The sequence below is a fragment of the Felis catus genome, chromosome A1, assembly GCF_018350175.1.
Source record: "Felis catus isolate Fca126 chromosome A1, F.catus_Fca126_mat1.0, whole genome shotgun sequence".
Taxonomy (NCBI): Eukaryota; Metazoa; Chordata; class Mammalia; order Carnivora; family Felidae; genus Felis; species Felis catus.
Window position 1 is genome coordinate 196,336,911 of NC_058368.1, and position 19,257 is coordinate 196,356,167.

Genomic DNA, 19,257 nt, shown 5'->3' on the forward strand with positions numbered 1-19,257 from the left:
TGGTCCCCAAGGGTTCTTTCAGCCTGGATGTCGTAGGACCCTGTGTCCTCTGGGCCTGAGGTGAGCTCCCTGGCGTGAGACGGGGTGGGGTTGCATGGGCGGTGGTGAGGAAAGGGGCAGGGACAGGGCCTCAGCCAGGTGTGGTCCCCTCCTTCGGCCCCAGACTGAGAAATGACAGTGTGCCCTTGAACCTCACCAAGGCTGCTCCAGTAGGCCGGAGAGCTGACTGGGTTTGGAGTGAAGCTTGGGCCTGGGTCGGCGCGGGGGGGGGGGGGGGGGGGGGGGGGGGGGGGGGGGGGGGGGGGGACCTGCCACCAGGGAACCATGCGAGGCTTCTGGTGAGACAGCCCTGCCGGGAGCCACGACACCCGGCTCCAGCTTCCTCTGTCACGGAGGCCCAGTGTCCTTGTGGATCAGATGGGGGGCACTGGCCCTTGCTGGCCTCCCGGGGTGTCTGTGAGAAGCGGGTGTGGCAACCTGTGTAGGAGAAGGCAGGAAACGGCCGTGCTGAAAATGCGTACCTACAGTGGGCCCCGGGGGCTTCGTGCTCATCGCCTCATCCCACCTCGTTACCACATTACTGGGGGTGGGGGGGGGCACTGTTGTCCCCATCTGACAGGCCAGGAAACAACCCTGTGGCCTTGTTACACAGCGTGTAAGGACCTGCGCCGGCATTTCCATGAGGTCTGTCTGGCCCTCAAGTCTGGGTTTGGCACTGAAGGGATGAGAGGTGGTGGTGTTTCCATTTCACAGATGGGAAAACCGGGGCTCGGAACAGCACACATCTGATAAGAAAGCTGATGCCTAAACCTGTACTAGAAAGACCAGTTATTTGTAGTGTTTCAGGGGTGGCCAGGGGAGGCCAGGTCTCAGCAACTGGGATTCGTTAAGGCCTAGAAAGTTCTGAACAGCTCAGTGCCTGATTCCTACAGGCACCCAAATAGACCAAAACACTCACCCAGACCTGAGGGAGGAGTAAAGCCCTAAGACCTTCCTTGGGGGCCCCAGTTTGGGCCCGGGGTGGGAGGGCCCTGGTTCATGGCTACTAGGTCCAGCCCCACCGTTGACCTGGTTTTGATTCAGGCGGCAAAGCAAGGGGATGGGGGCGGGGGCGTATTTTGGAGACAACCTGGGTTCACATGAGACCTAACGTCAGCATGTCTGCCATGCACGCCTCAGTGAGACAAAGGCTTCCACCTGGGGCACTGGCTTTGCCTTCTGCAGTTGAGGGAACTGTCACACCTTTTCCCCACTTTCCTGGGCCTCAGTTTCTGCTTCTGTGAAATGGGAGTCATGATACCTACCTCCCAGGGATAACGTGAATATAAATGAAGACAGTCTCCACGAGGCCCTCAGGTCCTAGCACAGGATCTGGCACATGATAGGGACTCAGAAAATGGTAGCAGGTGCTTCATTACTATTTCTATTACTATCATTTCTCTGTGTCTCCTCCTGCCTTACAGTGCGGAAACAGGAGATTATAAAAGTGACAGAGCAGCTGATCGAAGCCATAAGCAATGGAGATTTTGAGTCCTACACGTGAGTTGGCTGGGCCCATTCTGCATGTCATGTCCAGATGGTTGTTCAGGGGGAGGGGGTGCTGATGGCTAACTTTGGGGGTCCCGGTCTCTGACCCTCAGTCACTCCCTCTGCATGAGCTGTGAGTCAGACTGAGCTCATAGGTCTGTTTTGCATTTAGACTTTATGCTTTAGTGAAGCTTTCTGTTCATAGTACTTCTCTGTATTTCGCTCCTCCCTCTCCTCCTCCTCCTCCTCCTATCTTGTTCCTCAGGAGGGGCTCCAACCAAACCCCTTTGCTTCTCCAAGGAAACAGAGGGTGGTCTCCACCACAGCATGGGTCTCCTCAGGAGATGAGTGGGGAAGGAGGGGAGGGAGGCGGGCCGGGCCGCTCTTCAGACCTGCTGCAATTGGCCTGACCTCAGGAGGGCAGGGTAGGGTATGTCCTCCAGGGAGCAGGGGTGAGCAAAAGAACCTCAAAACAGAACCTTAAATCCTTTGGGGGAATAAGGCAGAGTGTCCAAAACTAACATTAAATGAAACAGGTGGTCTGAGACTGTCCCCTGCGCATCTGGACCAGCCTTTCGTGGGGCGGCTGTGTGCAAAGGCTGAGCTGGAACGCCCCCTAGTGGTCACCCGTATGCCCCCTCCCTGGTCTGGCCCAGAAGCAGGCCCCACCGGGGCCCTTAGCCGACCCCAAAGAGTGGGAGGAGTCTCCACCACTCAGGCAGGGCTGACAAGACCCCACATATGCTTTTTGGTGGGCAAAAGCTGCCAACTGAGGCAGAATGACCCTCGACTGTTGGGTTCAGGTGAAGGGGGAATAACGTAGCCGGGGTTTGGTTCTTGGGCAGCTGGTTCCTGGTTTCCACTGTGCCCAGGAGCTGAAGTTTGTCTCCCAAAGGTTTGGCAGGCCAGGTACATGGTAATTGTGGGAGGGTGTTGGCAGCAGCCGATGACGGGAAGGCCCCAGCAATCCCCTGGTTATGTCTGGATGAACAAGGACTCTGGAAGGGACAGGTGTGAGACAGGCCACACGTACGCACGTGTGTGCGCACTTGTCTACACTGCATGTTTGTGACTGTGTGCATAAGGGCCGTGCACAGGTGTGTATGCACGTGTGGACCTGGGTAAAGCATGAAAGCCCAGAAACACGCTGTTGAATGCGTCTTGTGGCCAGCCCTAAGTGTTAAATCAGCCACAGGAAGAGTCATCGAGTCTCTCTGGAGAGATGCACCCAAGGAGGGGGGAAAGAGAGGTGGCTTCTGTGGACCCCAGCCCCCCACCAGTGCCATTTCTGGGGACCCGCTCTCACCTCTGTGATGTTACTTTCTCTGGCATCGGTAGCCTACTCCCGGTTCTGACCCCTTGCCACGACCCCTGGAGCCTGTGGTACCCTGAGTCTGGCCCTGTGTAACCCTCACTGACTGAGCCTCAGTGTCTCTAGATGTATAATGGAGTTGGAGAAGGTGGTCCCTGAGTCCCTTCAAAGGCAGGGGCTTCTCCAGTGGGGTGCTCAGTCTCCCGGACACTCAGAGCTCAGACCCCCACCCTTGGAGGATTCTGGAGCTGAAGGGTCCCGAGCATCTCCTATGGTCTAAGCGGAGTCCCCAGCCCCTGGCTAGTCCGCCTGGAGAATTTGAGGGGCTGAGTGGAGAAGTGCATTGTCTGGGTCACATGGACGGGACAGTCAGGGAAGAGCCGGGAGACAGTGGCTCGCAGTAGCCAATGTCCAGCTCAGACGATGCCGGGCCTGATACCCATCCACCAGTGTCTCCGGTTCCTCCCCGGGGTTGGGATCTTTGCTTGTGCTGAGGTACTTCCTGTCCCTGGCTTCACCGTCATTGTCACAGGGGTCTGTGTCGTGCCACAGATCCTAGAGACCTGGGGGTGGGGGAGGGGTGGGGAAGATGGCCTTTTTCCTTCCTCAACCTGGATGTCAGGTTTCCTCAGAAGGCTGAGACCTGGAAGGGAGCTCTGAGCTGAAAACGCACAGCAGAGGGCCTCCTCACCTTGCCCTGTGCGCCTCCCTCCCAGGCATGAAAAACCTGACGGAATGCTATTTTCCTCATGTTATAGAAGAGGAAACTGCGGCTCTCGCTGAGGGCAAAAAGGCCATTTTTAAAGTAGCAAAACGCACCCCCTCCAGGGATGTACCTGTTTGGTGAGCAGAAGTCACTTTGGTGTGAAGGGAAAGGTCCTCCCCACCGGGAAAAGCCCCTCTGGCTTCTGCTGCCCCCGGCGGGGAGATGCAGGTTGGAGAGGCCCGGACAGACTGAGTCGCTGAGTCAGCCCCCGCCTGGGGTCTCTGCACGACGCTTCACGGCCACTCATGGCATGCTTGGTGGGTGATGTTAAGCCACTAGCCACTTGCTGGGGATCTTATAACCAGTGAGTGGCAGGGCCAGGACCCGAGTCGAACCCTGGCCTCCCAGTTCTACCACTGGATGGTGGTGGGTGCCTCATAGCACAGTTTGCAAGCCCTGTCCCACCTGCTGACGTCACTGATCCTGTGAGGTGGGTTCCATCCCTCTGGTTTCTCAGGCCCACCCTCCTCTAGTCCAGGCCCTGGAGTTAGAGGGTGGCCCTAAGAGACTACTCCTAACTCCTCTTTCCTCTGACTTCCTCCCCCTAGGAAGATGTGTGACCCTGGGATGACAGCCTTCGAACCCGAGGCCCTGGGGAACCTGGTCGAGGGCCTGGACTTCCATCGATTCTATTTTGAAAACTGTGAGCAATCCCTTCTCTCTGGGGTGCCTGTTGTCTGCTCTCTGTTCCATGTCCTGCCGGATGGCACAGCAGGGTGACAGGCAGGGCCCCCGGGGAAGCTCAGGAGCCAGCGAAGAGGAAGATCCCGTGTGGACAGGGGTTGGTACCACCTTGGTTCCCTCTCATAACCTGGGCCCATCCGACTGCCGGCTGTCCCTCCGGTGGCTGAGGACGGGGACCTGGGACAAGTGTGACAAGTACTCCCAGCCCTCTTCTGCCCTTGACCCTGGGAGGGCTGGGGGAGGACCTTTGTTCCCATTTTACAGATATGGGAGCCTTCTTGCCGGAGCATGTACCCAAGTTACAGCCATCTAGACGCCTGGGGCCACCCCAGCTGTCCAACTGGTCACAAGCCGGCTCATGGGCTGTTAATGCCTGTGGGTGGGCAGTCCAGGGAAGAGGAGGGGACCCGAGCTCACACTGCTGTGCCCCTGCCTGTTTGTCTAGGTCTCTGTCCGCATGTCTGTCCTTACTGGGCCTCTCCTCTGCAGGAGAGACCCTGGCAGCTTTGCAACCAGGGGCTGTCAGGGGGCTGAGGCTGGGCCTGACCGAGGGCGCTTTCTGCCTGTGTCCATGTCTCATCTTGGCCAGGGGTCAGACAGGGACGAACCAAAGCACACGCAGGTTAGAATCATCTAGCTCAGGACCTGAGAAGTGGCATATCCAGGGTACCCCAAAGGGAAGGCATATACCACTGAGGCTACGCAAGATGACATCCGGTGCACGTGGGCATCACTTGAAACAACATTGGTTCACACAGTGAGAAAGTTGGTCCCTTTCTAAATTCTCTTTCAATACGTCTGGTTTCATCAGGGGGAAAGGCTCAGCTGGGTGCTGGTCTTAAACATCTCTCCAACCTTCTAATTTATCTCTTCATCAAAGAGAGAACGGTCTCAGGCTCAGATCCTTTGCGGGCAAGAGCTCGGAGCTAGGATTACATAACTTTATTTCATTTACACTGGACTCGTGATTAAACTTGTATTCTGTGATACTGGTTGTTCATTACTGATTGTGCCAGGAAGTTTTCTTTTATAATAAATTGGCATAAATTGATAAAGTGTATTGATTTAAGGAAGGATTTTAATGAAGTCAGTGTAGTGGCACTTGTAGGTGGCTAAAACAAAGGGGGCATTTAACTGACTTAAAAAGGATCTAGTCCAACTCTACAACACCCGGAAGGGAAAACTGAGGCCCAGAGAGGGGAAATGACTCATCCAAAGGAACCCAGAAAGTCAGTAGCAGAACCCAGTCCTGACTCACTCCTTCCCTTTTCCTGCCCTGGGTCACCCCCTCTCAACTATGTGTTAGCAGCCCCCAGCTGGACACTCCTCTCCTGCCTGCACCCAATCTAGGGGCTCAAGAGCACCCCCAAAAAGCTGCAGAGAAGGAAGTTGCATTTTCCCTTGATTAATCAAACTCTGATATTCCAAGGCTAGCGATGGAGGTTAAATTCTCATGTGAAGAGAGGTGGCTGGACCCCAAGTGTCCCCATCTCCCTGGAGCTCCCTCGCTGATCACCATGGCCACCTCTATACAGGCCTGTCCTCTGGGGGCGCTGGTTCCCCAGAGTGGACTCCCCAATCCCCAGCCAATAGAGCAGAAACCAGGCTGAGCTGGCTCTAAAGGCTCAGGGGTGGGAAAAAGAAAATAAACACAAAGAGAAGGCTGAACTAGTTGTTGGCCTGCGTCCAGGCAGGGGGCCCCATCACAGCACCGGCCCCCTGGACTGCAGGTTTGAACGCCGAAGGGCCCATGAGAGCAAGACCCGGAGTAATGCCCCGCCCCAGGCCAAGTCTCATCATCCAGCCTGTTTTTCCCTGCTGGTGCTGGAGGACCTGGCCCTTTCTCCCACGCTGCCCACAAGGGTGGATGTTAGAAGGCTCCGGTCTAGTCAGAGACACCAGGTTAGGGTGGTCATTTCTTTACAAACGTCCCCCAGAACCCCAGCCCTTGCCAACAACAGCAAGGCGCAGTGCCCTCAACAATGCTGAGCTTGTCTGTCCCTTCTGAGACGGTTCTAGATTGTCCTAATTCAGTCCCGTCTGGAGACTGACTTCTTCTAGGTTCTACTGCATTTCCTTCAGGAAGCGGCCCAGCTTGGGACAAGTCAGATTGCTTCTCTGGACCTCAGCTTCCAGATGTGCTAAAATGGACGCATTGAACTAGACGGTCTGGAGTGCCTCCAGCCCTGATTGCTGTCAAGGATACTTGCTGAGGCCTCCTTGCATTTGGTAGGAAGGCCACTGGGTGACCTTCGACCTCGGAGGTCTCTCCCAAGCCTATAATGCAAACGCTCTACATTCTCTCTGAGAGCCCCACATTGTAACAGTCTGGTTAGTGTAGTCTACATATGTAAGACTCAGTGATTTGGAATTCTGTAGGCAAAGCCTGGGTATAGTGAGATTAGAATATTAGGGATGCTTCCAGTAGTCCTGGAAAAAAAAAAAAAAGACATTTTATGTTTTCTAGGAAATCAGTGGTTCACAAACCAGGCTGGGCTTCAGAATCAAAGGGTGGGGAGGGGAAGGGGGCTTTTTAATAGTATAGATTTTTGAATTGTCATCTCTAAGGGAAGAGATGGGCAGTGTATATTTTAAGTCAGCTCTCTATGGGATTTGGACCTACATCTGGGCTACACCAAGAGAAGGCATGAGGGTTCCTCTAAAGCCTGGGACCCTGGTAACCCCTGTCCAGCCCCTCCCTGGGTCATTGTCTTTCTGTGCTTTTGTTTTCTATCTTGCTAAAAAAAATGGAGAGTTCCAAGAACCAAAATAATTAACCCTACTACTACTACTAATAACAATAGTAACTCATATTTTGCATAGAGAAAGCTGGTTTCAAGTACCTTTGTCAGTTCTGTCCTGATCATAAGAGTTACGTTTTTCCACCTAACTCTGGAGAACTCCACGACCTCACCCCATGACCCCTAATTCCATCCTTACAATTCGAGATCCTAAGATTCTGCAGTTTCAATATTACCCAGGTTTCCATAATTCTTTCTGTTTGCCAGTAGGGATAGCAACTGAGGGGTCCACGGGCCATCTGGACTGTACATATGTTTCATGGGGCTCGCATGTTTTAAATTTGAGTTAAATACCAATAATAAAAAATGAAGCATTTTCACATAAACATCCAGATTTCTGGATTCTCTTGAAAACTCAGAAGGTGTGGCAACGTGGGTTCCACTTAGAGCTGACCCTTGAGCAACATGGGTTTGAACTGTGCCGGTCCACTTATATGTGCATTTTTCCCAATAAATACAGCACAGTGCAGTAAATGTATTTCCCTTTCCTATTAAGGAATAACATTTTATGTCCCTTAGCTTACTTTAAGAATATAGCTCATAGTACAAATAACTTACAAAAGATGGGTTAATCGACTGTTGGTGTTATCAGTAAGGCTTCCAGTCAACGGACGGTTATTAGTAGTTAAGTTTTAGGGGAGTCAAAAGGTATATGTGGATTTTCAACTGTGCAGAGTGTGGGTGCCCTAACCTGCGCCCCCTCGTTGTTCCAGGGTCAGCCGTACTCGCATATCAGCCACCAAGGAAGCTGTGTACAGGGCGCCCTCTGTAGGTGGGACATGGTGTCACCAGTCTCCCCCATTCCTATGGCTCCCTGACTCCGAGGCAAAGGGTCTGTTGTCATTTAGCATTTTACACCCAGCTCACCAGCCTCGTTTATGTACACGCCTGGCCCCCGTAGGGAATCTGGGTTTGAGACCCTGGTCTAAGTTCATCTGATTCTGCCCTCATAGTCCTATACTTCTGTGTGTCTGAGATACCGTGATTCTAAAATCCCATTCCCCTGTGTTTAAAGAACTGGCATGCCTGAAATCCATTGTCTCTAAGCTGGGATCTGATCTAGTCATCTAGAAGGTCTGCCCTGACACCTAGCTGAGCCCTGTCACAGACACCCCTCCTGTGGAAATGAAGCAGGGGGCGGGGAGTGCCTCTGCTGAGAGGGTCGCTGGGAGATGGGCAAATGAAGGACGTGAAGAAGGCCCCCAAGTGCATCTCCTGTGCCCCCCCCCATCCCCACCTCCAGTGTGGTCTCGGAACAGCAAGCCCGTGCACACCACCATCCTGAACCCCCACATCCATCTGATGGGTGACGAGTCGGCCTGCATCGCCTACATCCGCATCACGCAGTACCTGGATGCGGGTGGCATCCCCCGCACGGCCCAGTCGGAGGAGACCCGTGTCTGGCACCGCCGGGATGGCAAATGGCAGATCGTCCACTTCCACAGATCTGGGGCGCCCTCCGTCCTGCCCCAGTAAGAGCCTCTCCTTCCCGCCATCTGTCATCTAGGGCGATCTAAAGGAACGGGGTGGTGTCAGTCTGGAGGGGGACATGTTGGGGCACTTGGCTGCTGGAAGGCCATGGGGTGGGGGCTGGAGGACCACAGGGAGGAGACCGGCCTGCAGGTCCCCGGTGGGGGAGGGGGGGCCAGGTAGGGTGCTGGGTGGGGCCCACCAGAAGCAGCTCCGACTCCATCTAAGGACGGGGGAGGGGTGGTTGCCCAAGGAAAGCATGCCGCCCTCGGAAGCAACCGCCATTACCCACAGACATACCATTTCTTACAGTTGAAGGACCGGGCCGGAGGCCCTGTACCGCAGAGATGTTCTCTTCGTTCACGGAATGTGGCTGCTGGTTCTCCCACTTGGATTTGGCTGGAGTTCCCCCAATCGCGTCACCCCATCCCACCACCATCACCATCACCACCACCGCCACACCTGCATCAAGAAAACCTGTCTGTCCACAAAAGTTATCACGACTTCAGAGCAAATAGCCACATCTCCCTGCCACCACCTGTCACTCTCCTGCCAGGGCGAGGCTTCCTCGGGCCTGGGTGCCCTGGGTGCCCTGGGTGCTGGCTCCGAGGACCCCACCCCCCCCCCCCCACTCCTGGCTGTCGCTAGCCTGCTCTTGCCTTGGCTATAGGCCAGAATGCCCAGCTGTGTGTCCCCCAGGGGCTGAGGAAAAAGAGGGGCAGAATCAGGAGGAATGTGGATCTGCCCCCACCTTCCGCTGTCTCTCTCCTTCCAGGGTCCCCCTCAACCCCTGAGCCAGCCTCCCCTGTGGGAGAGGGTGAGAGAGGAGCAGACACCAGGAGTCCCCACCTGACACTGCCTCCCTAGCTCTTCTCCCATCCTGTCCCCTCCTCCTGTCCCTGCGGACCCTTCCCCTCAGCGTGTGGAGCACAACCGTCTCAGGGTGCCCTCACTCTTCTCCTCCGGCTGATGTTCACCTCCAACAGTAACTCCCATTCCACCCCTTCCATCAGCCCTGGAGAATTCCAGCTCCGTCACATCTGAGGGAGAGAATCTGATTGCTTTTTGGGGGCAAAGAAGGCAACATTTAGGTATCACTTCTACTTGGACCGCATGCCTTTTTATAGCCAAACTTCTGTGTGTTTCCTAAATGGACTTTGCGTTCCTGGATATCTATGTGATAACTAAACCTCTCAAATTATTGTGGGGAAGGTCAGGTTGGGTTGGGAAGGGGCGTGGGAAGAGGGATGAGGGGTAGTTTTTTTTTCTGTTCTAGGTCTCTTTCTTTCTTCTTCTTCTTTTTTAATGTCATCTCTGAGATGGGCTTTGTCACCCGTGGTTATCTGGGGTCGAGGTGGACTCAGTCCCCGGGGATGGAGGGGTGCGGGAGGTAGGGGGAAGAGGGCCTCGTTGACATTTTGGTCCTAAGGTTCCTTTTCAGGACTGTAGAAACACCAGATGTTAGAGCTAAGAAATAACAAATCAGGGCAGAGAGAGCCGGTGGGGGGTGGGGGGGTGGGGCGGGGGGGGGGGAGGTTGTCAAGACGGAAATTATCTTTTTTTTTTTTTTCTTTTTTTTTCTTGCCTCCCAAACTGAGGTTCCTACTACGACGCTTCCCAGCTTCCCCGGATTTCATTCCACCGCATCTATGTGCCCTCTCAGCCCCTCCCCCAGTCTTTGGGGGTTCACGAGCATGTGTCTCCATTGCCTCTCCCCTCTGTATCTGCTGGTCCAAGCAGAGCACTGGAATTTCTCCTCTTCACGCCTCGTCCTGCAGCCGTGGGTTCGAATCTCTTTTTTTTCCTTTCTCTTCCCCTCTTCCCCTGGGATTGACTCTGATGTGGAATGCCTTGGCACATCCACTAGGATCTACTGTCTGCACTGTTTTCTTTGCATGACTTTATATGCAGTAAGTACGTCAAAAAAAAAAAAAAAAAGAAAAGAAAAGAAGAAAAAACACTCAGCAAAACCAATCTACATGTTTTGGACAAAAAAAAAAAAAAATAGAGGTTGTATTCTCAGTGTCCGACTCGGAATTATGTTGCCGCCTCTCTGTGCTTTTGGCCTCTGTGTGGCCGTGTTTTGCCAGCATGAGATACTGTCCCCTCTGGAGGATTTTAGGGGAGGAAGAGCCACATCCCCAGGGATTTGGAGGAGGCTCTGGTTCCCCCGAACCTCTGGGGAGTCCTGGGTGTTGGCTGGAGGACTGGGGGGATGTTTGATCCAGGACTTTCTGAGTTTTCCCTGATCATGAGTTGTCTGCTGGGCCCTTTTCACAACTGCTGCTGCCCTGGGGACAGGTGAGGCAGGCTATTCTGGGGCTGCAGGCCAGGATAGAGGCTGCCTGGGCCTCCTGGTCTCCAGACTGGTTGATCACCGGCCTCTATCCTTGGCAGACACCCTGTTGCTGAGGCCCAGGGGCAGGCACCTGGTCTGCCCCAGGTCCAGAGGGCTTCCCAGTAAGGCCCAGTGATCCCAGCGTCCCAGCAACAAAACCGCCTGCCTCCCTTGTGAGCTGCCAGCTCCCACAGCCACCCCTAAGCCAAAGGTGAGGGTGCAGCCTTCACAGGGGATGCTGCAAGTACCAAGACAAAGTCTGGTCCCTTTTCCAGCCTCAGTTTCCCCATCAGTTAAAGGGTGAAATATTCCTGCCCAGCCTATGTCGCAGAGCTGTTGGGGGATCAAACAGGACGGCGAAGTGAAGCCCGACGTACCTGCAAGAACGGACAGGATCCACTGGCTGGACCCCTGCTTCATTCTGGGCCTTGACCAGCCCCCACTTCTCCCCCACCTGCCCCTCATTCCCCTCTTCGGTGCCTGTCAACTGCTTATTAGCAGTGGACTGTGGGGAAAGAGCCATGCTTTGGGGGTTAGTAGGATTCCATCCCCAGTTCTGACCAGACTTGCTGTGTGACCTTGGGCAAGTCCGTTTCCTGCTCTGGCCCTGGGTTTTCCCACCAGGGGTAACTGAGCTGGAGGACCCCAGTGTCCCGATCTTTATTTGCTGACCTGCCTCCCGTCTACCGTGTCCAGTTCCAAGTGCCAGAGAAATGGAGGCAAGGTCCCTACCCCGGGAGGAAACGGCCCCACGAGGAAGGCCGCTCCTGTGGGCGGGTAGTCAGCCAGTGTGGACCACAGGCCATCAGCGTGATCCTGAGGCAGCACGCAGGGGAGGCTGGCAGACAAAGCGGCCCAGAGCCCACCCCCACCAGACAGTGAAACTCTGCTCCTCTAAAACATCCTGTAGACGCAAAAAAATCCAGACCTAAGACCAGACCTAGGCTCCAGCATGCAAACACCTTTATAGGAAAGTATTCTCCCAGGATTACGCACACTGTGGCACTAATCCTGACCCACGGCCTCCTGTCTCCCAAAGGGAGACCCTTTGGGGGATGTGTTTGCCAGACTCCCCATGCTGGTTTCTTTGTTACTATTTGTCTGGGGGCGGGGGGGGGGGGCGTTTGTTTCAGTTCTTTTCTTTTCTTTTTTTAAAACTATGTGGCTGTGAATTTGAATGACCACTGCTCAAAACTTCTGCTAGTGGGTGGGAGGGGGGGGAAACGGGGTGTCTGTTTTATTGGTGTTTTCAGTGCAATAAATAGCTACAAACTTCTGTGCACTTGAGGTCTCCCTGTCTCAGTCAAGCACTGGCACTGGGTGGGTTTTGTTTGTTTCCAGTACAAGATCTCTCCATTTGCAAAATAAAAGCCAAGGTCTCCCTTCTGATTGGGCCAACTTGGTCTCATGCTCAAGCCTGAGCCAATTGCAGTGGGATTGTGTCTGGACCCTGTGCCCAGGCTTAGAGCCAGGGGTGGGGCTGGCTTTCTCTCAGACACATGGGGTGCCCTTAACAAGAGTGGGTGAGGGGAGGGGGGGCGGTGGATGCGGGTTGCCACAAACAGCAGCAAAGCCTCCCTCAGGGGTCTTGGGCGAGGCTCTTCTCCTCTAGGCCTCCTAGGCCTCGTTTCCTTGTAAAATGAGGAAATTGTTCCTTAAGTCCCTCCCCACCTATTCTCTCCCCTCAGCCGAACCTCACAGACAAGCCCCCAGGCCTCCGAAGTCCTGGAGACGGGTTTGGAGAAAGGGGTAGGGGAGAAATACCTTCCAAACCCACAATCTGTGGACAGAATGCCTGGGGCAGGGGCCTTGGGGCTGGAGAGAGAGATGGCTTGAGAGGCTCCATTGGCCGAAGGGAGGCCCCTGCCATATTAGAGGCCAGTTTGGTTCTGAGCCCAGGATGTCAGGCGGAGCCAACATGGTGATACAGAGGCTTTGGCTCTCCTCAAGGCCACGACAAGGTAAGCACCGGTCCTGGTTTCCTGATGTAGGATTTTCTGTAGTAAACCTGGGACGGCCTTAGGCAAGGCAGGTGAGCTGGTCACTCTCAGCCATGCTGCCACCTAAGAGGCCTGCATTCCACAGGATCAGGGAAATGTGCCTTCTGGAGCCCACAGTCCCCTCTAGCCCATGCTTGGGACATCTGGGACTCCAGAATTCCTGTACCAGCCACTTCTGGGATCTAGCCTCGCCGCCAGTATGCAGGGTGGCCACGAGGAGTGCTGAGAAGGGCAAGGGGGTGGGTTGCAGAGGAATGTGGGGCCTTCTATTTGCCCTCTTGCCCTGGAGTCTGCTGACCTTTGGTGCCTGGGCTTCTCCCCGCTCCGGCCTTCAAGCAGCCTTCGGATCTCCCCACCTGGGCAAGAGGAAGGGCCCGAGGGTCTGTGCTGCCATTGCAGACAATCGCCAGCAGGTGGCAGCACAGGAGCAGGCTCCAGCAGTCCTGGGCTCTGTGCCTCCAGTCCCCAGTAGACCTCAAGAGGTATGCTTTAAAAAATTTTTTTAAATGTTTTTATTTATTTTTGAGACAGAGAGAGACAGAGCATGAGCAAGGGAGGGGCATAGAGAGAGGGAGACACAGAATTCAAGGCTCCAGGCTCTGAGCGGTCAGCACAGAGCCCAACGCGGGGCTTGAACTCAGGGACTGCGAGATCATGACCTGAGCTGAGTCGGAGGCTCAACCCACTGAGCCACCCAGGCGCCCCTTGAGGTATCCTTTAACTCAGAACGCACCAGCTCCACCCAAAACACTACTATTGTCTGACAGCAGTGTGACCCTTTATAGCTCACAAAGTGCTTTCATAATACCTCTTGTGTCAGTTAGAAGAGCCTTATCCTGAAGACAATGAGGCTCAGAGGGTAAAAGGCTTCTTGCCAGACAGAACCCGGAATCCCTTCAGGGCCTCTGGTGACCCAGTCTGTGTTTCCCCGTCTCTGAACAGCCAGCCAACTGTGGCTGGGATTCTTAGGAATCTTTGACCATCTGTCCCTCCATAGTCTACCCCGCAGTCCCTACCTCCCCACTGCCCATTTGCTGTGAAACCCGCTGGCTCCTCTCCTCTTGCTCAGTGCACAGCGATGCTCCCTCACCCTTCAGGACACAGTTCTGGTGTCTTCTCCTTGGGGAAGCCTCCCTCACACTCTCCCAGCACTTGCTGGGTTAGGGCCCTCTGTGGGCTTACCCAGCCCCCATAGCCATCTCCTCATAGCGCCCTGGGCTGAAGTCACCTAAGGAAGAGTCTGCGAAGCTGAGGGCTCCTTGAAGGCAGGACAGCATCTTGTCGCTGCTCCCCACACGCACAGAGTATCATCACGCTTGCTCAGAGCAAACTCTTGGCAAATGTGTGCCTCAGCAGTGACGGAGGGATGGCTGGTGCAGGGGCTGGAACTTCCCACCCACTCCCCCACTTCTGCAGAAACAATGGCGAAGTCTTCCTTCACACGAGGTACCAGGCACCCCTTACTCCCGGGCTCTCAGGATCCTGGGTTCGCCCCTCCGCTGGGCACTACATTTCTCTTCTTTTCATTCCACGTACGCAGAGACTGTAGTGGAGAGGGGAAGGAACCTGACCAGGACGGCCCAGGGTGTGAGGGAGGGAGGGGGTTTCAGGAATTTTAGCCCCTCCAAACACCTGCTGGGGCCTGCTGCAGCCAGCTGGGCTCTGAGTAGGGCCCAGTGATGAGCTGGGCATGTCTCCCGTCCCCAGAGAGGCCATCCCAAGAGTGAGGGACATGCAGAGAAGCAGAACGCAGGACGGGCTGGGGTGGGGGCTGGGTCTGGAGGTGCGAAGTATACAGAACCAGAAGAAGGAGCGGGAGAAGCGTGGCAGCGACTGGGATTGCCCGAGAGGCTTTGTGCACGTGCCCCACAGGGTGAAATGGTGGGGAGGGTGGAGGCCAGAGCGAAGGCCGAGAGCCCGGCACAGTGGATCAGGGAGGGGTGGGGAGAGAAGAGGCTAGGGAGGAGGCTGTTGGGGCCAGAGTGTCAGAGGGCCACGTGGGTCCCAAATATCCCTTGATGTGGACGTGTTCTTCTAGGGCACAGGTAGGTCCCCAGCAATGGAAATGGCCTTCCCCGGACTGGACCACAGTAAATCTTTTAGGAAACATCCCCCAGCAGGTGCTGGGAGTGTTTGCTCAGGGCGGGGCCGAGCAGGTCCAGTCCTGTGGGAATGGCCCCTCCTCCTTGTCCTTCCTCCCGGGACATGCCCCACCCTCCCTTCTCTACCTGGGCCTACCAAGGTCTCAGAAGCCACTTCCCTCTGGGCATCCTGGCCTTACCATTCTTTCCTGGGCTTTGGGCCAAAGCTGCACGATGGATGGAGCCATCTAGAAGTAGACTCCCCCTTCGCCCAAGAAAAAGGGGAGAATTATCATCATCCTCTCCCAGTGTGTCCTTGAGTGAGTTACTCTCCTTCTGTGGACCTCAGGTGTCTCGTTGTTACAACGAGGGGGGTGAGCCTACGGTCCCCAATATGGGAACCGAGTTGGCTATGCAGAGTCACCCAGGGAGTATGCTAAAAATACAGATGTTTGGACCCTCCCCACAGAGGACTGGATGCATTAAGCCTGAGCTGGCCTCCAGGCAGCTGTAATTTCGATAAGCACTCCGTCTGGGGATTCTGCCCCAACCACCCCGTTCTCTGGTTCCCACAGCCATGCTGGGAGCTGGAGGGCCAGTTATCAGTAAACCCCACCCCAGCCTGCCCGCTTCCCCATCCACTCCCCTGACTCAGCTAGATCAATATTGACCATTGGCCCCTCCCCTGCCCCTGCCCCTGCCTCCTGCCACCCCAATCCTTGAAACTCTGTGAGACCCTGACCCTGGGTCAGCCGAGTCAAGGTCAAAGCAAGCCTCGGAGCCTGGAGGATTTCAGTGCTGCCCTACTCCCACCCGGAATCTGCACCTCCTGCTGGCTTGGCAGGACCTCCCAGCCCGTTGGTGACGCCATCCGGGTTCTTAACCATTAACTCCATCCAGCAAGAGGGTCCAGTCCTGGAATCCAGCGCCGAAGAATGAGCACCGCTTCCCTCTGTGGCTTTCCGACCCATTCATTTTACAGGTGGGGACACTGAGGCCCGGCCTCCCAGGCCCCTTGCCATGGAACTGGAGGATGCCAGCTCGCCCTGAGGCTTCCACCATTGCCTGGACCCTGGCTCCAAGCACACCAATCCCCACCCTCCTTCTCCCTCTGTTGGTTGGAGGCAGGAGCTGGGCCTCAGTTTCTTTATCTGAACTAGGGACAGCAGGCTCATGAGAACCATCCCACCTGCAGGCCTTCTGCCTGCCACGGTTTGCACTAAGCACTGATCGCTTTTTAAAAACTATGCACTGAGCACCTATATTATCCCATGTAATTCCCTGCGGAGGGAAAGCCAGTGTTCCCATCTCCCATCTGAGGGTCAGGACACTGGGGGTCAGGGCAATGAAGCAGCAGACCCAGTTGAGTCGTCCAGCCAGTGGACAGCTGAGTCAAGACTGGGCTCCGACTGGCAGAGTCCGAGCCTGCCTTGGCTCCTGCTGACTACAGTTCCGGAAGGGATGCTGCTCACAGATGCGGTGGCTGTCAGTGGGAAGCGGCTTTCTTTCCCTCCAGTAGAAAGCGATCCGGGATGGGGTGCCGGGAGGAGGCCTCGGCGTGGCCAAGGGGGGCGGGCTGCCGTTCTGTCCTGGGGGAAAAGGTCAGGCAGCAGGAAGTCAGGCGGAGACAGAGGGGTGAGGGGGGGCGAGGGAGGGGGTGCTGGCCAAGGATCCGAGGGCAGGCAGGCGGCCCTAGACGCCCTTCCAGGGCAGGACCAGCGTCAGCGAGGCCTCAGGCCCCAGAGGGAGTGGCCTGGAGCTCAAGGAGCCAAATTTTCCATGAGCCACCAGCAAAAAATGAGTCTGGAGAAGAGTGTCCACCGCAGAACCAGAACTGTAGGCTCAGCAAGCCAGGGTCACGTGAAATTCAGAGGGGCTGGGACTGTCTTAACTCTTCGCTGGCTGTCCCTAGAGCTACCAACAAACTGCTTTCAGTTGCTGCTGCGATGTGCAGAGTGGTGACCTGATGCTATGGGTCCCTGACGGCCATACAGCCAGGGAGGGGCAGAGCTGGGATTGCACCAGGTGACAAGCCCCCCACCACGATGCCCTGCCCCAGCCCCAGGTGCCCTGGGCCCCAGGGAGAGTGCTGCACGTGTCTTAACCGCACAGAAATGAAGTGGGGTGTCTCCGGAGGCCGTGAGCACCCCACACAGGCCAGGCCGGCTGTCGCGGCTCGCGCCAGGTGTAGGGCTGAGCCAGGCTCCCTGAGGATGCGAGGAGCCCACGCCTGGTGGAGAATGGAGGGTATGTGGAGGACAGACCTAAGAGAATGGATAGGGGTCCCCTGGATGAATGGGGAGGACTCTGGATGAGGAAGCTTGGGCCGGCTCAGGGCACCATGCGAGGTGAACTTGGCTGGGGTGGTAGAAGGGAGCACAGGGGGCAGGGCCTCCTGAGAACCAAACACAAGGTACCCGGTGTGCCCCCGTGTCGGCTGTTGACCCTCACTTGACTTTGGGAATATGGCTGACCCTAACGGGGCCCCCTCCCTCTTCCCTCTCCCCCTTGGGCCTCCCAGATATTTGCTCTTGCAGATCACAGGCTGGAACTGGAAGCGACTGCAGGTGGTCAGCGCCCCATCTTAGCGCTTCCCAGTGCCCGCCAAGAGAACACCGTCTCTGATGAGTTCTAGAACATTCCTAGAACAGCAATGAGGGGCCCCAGGGCACCCTCAGCACGCCTGAGCCAGGCACATATGCTGCCTCCCGGGGCCCCCCACTGGCCTCCCCGGGTCAGGGGTCCATGCACACAGAGGTCAGCTGAGAAGGGGAGCAGAACACTGAGTAGAGGGGGGGCCCTGCTTCCGGCCTCCGCTCCGCCACGTTCTCACCACAGGACACAGCCCTACTACCCCCTGCCTCTGCAGAGCAGTGGGCCTGCCAGCCACCCTAACGGAGCCACGTTGTGTCACTCGCTTCCCATCAGTTGCTCATGTTCAAAAATGGGAAACTTCTCACAAAAATCCTCACTCCCAGCTTGTCTTGGAAAGCCAGGGTATCCGGCAACCTGGGCCCCTACTCCTGAGGGTCAGCCTCCCCCGAAGACAGGCACGCTTTGTTCTCTAGCGCCCCACGGTCCCCACCACTGACCAGCCTCTGCAAAGCACGATGCCGCACCCTGCTTCCCTGCTTGCCGGGCTCTGCAGGCACTGGATTGTCACCTGCTAGGGCGTTCTGGGATTCCAGGCTGGGGTTCTACTCCAGATGGGGCTGATGTCTTCCTTGAGCTGCCCACTACGTCGCCACCGACCCCTCCAGCCATGTGTTCCTGGTCCCCAATCAGTTCCCACTGCAGCCGGGCCCGGCTGGGGTCTGTTCTGAGCCAGGGAGATCTGAAGTCAACGAAGGAATGGGGCTGGGGGCACTTGGGGGTTGGGTCTGGGGGCGTTTGGGGGTTGGCACTGGCGGCAGAGGTGGGAGAAGGGTGATGTGGCAGGACAGCCTGTCTGGGAGCAGCGGAAATGGGAAAAGCGGGACAGACTGGAAGATGGGACCAGGGAGGGCAGACCAGGAACCGCAGGCCCAGGAAAAAGGGGAAGTGAGTCCTGGAGGGACTGGAAGTGAAACTGGTGGGCTGCACAAACTCCTGGAATTCTCCAAATCCAGACTGGGAATCTGGGAGAAGAGAAACCTAGACCCCTAGGATCGCCTATTCTGGACTCCCAGGACCCCAGGCTGCACCCAAGAGGCTGGGCAAGGAGTACTCACAGGACCTTGGCCCAGGGCCTGGGGTCTGTCCTAGAGAGAGCTGGGGGGCCTGGAGAGTGCCCTCTCCTGGGTTGGGGCCACTGTGCTGGCACCAGGGGCCTCTGTTAGCAAGACTGGAGCCTGCCCCCAAGAGTGTGGGAAGAGGCACCTTGAACTGTGAAGGCCATTCTTGTGCCCTCAGCAAATTAGCAAACCCATCACTCTTCCTCCACCTACCGCCCCAAAGAGGGGCAGGAGGGGGCCTGGCTCTTTGTTAGGGGAAATTTATTAATATCCAAAATAGGCAGCGGCCTTTTCTCCCACCCCCAGTCAAAGCCTTTGCAAACACCTGGGCTTCGCATTTGAAAGGCCCTGGGACTCTTTTATGTGGCAACGTCCTGCCAGGAGGGGGTGGGTCGCACCAGCCTGGGAAACTCTGGGCCCCTCCCAACCCTGGTCTTCTAGCCCCAGCTGCACCTGCGGGTAAGGCTGGGAAGCAGCTGGAGGGGGAAAGGGGACGGCCTCCTGCCTCGGCTGGGTAGTCTTGAGCAAGTCTTCCCTTTCGGTGGGCCTCAGTTTGCCCAGATGT

At 56.2% G+C, this 19,257-nt stretch overlaps 1 protein-coding gene across 2 annotated transcripts in view; it reads left to right on the forward strand.

The window, feature by feature from the left end:
- The window catches only part of CAMK2A (calcium/calmodulin dependent protein kinase II alpha), a 60,572-nt gene extending 50,857 nt beyond the window's left edge, over positions 1-9,715 (forward strand). For both annotated transcript variants that reach the window (XM_011286079.4, XM_011286088.4), the window contains 4 exons: positions 1,464-1,539; positions 4,154-4,248; positions 8,334-8,562; positions 8,873-9,715. In XM_011286079.4, the coding sequence (XP_011284381.1) occupies positions 1,464-1,539; positions 4,154-4,248; positions 8,334-8,562; positions 8,873-8,876 (404 nt within the window). In that variant the 3' untranslated portion in view covers positions 8,877-9,715. The remainder of the gene's footprint in view (positions 1-1,463; positions 1,540-4,153; positions 4,249-8,333; positions 8,563-8,872) is intronic.
- Positions 9,716-19,257: the final 9,542 nt, after the last annotated feature.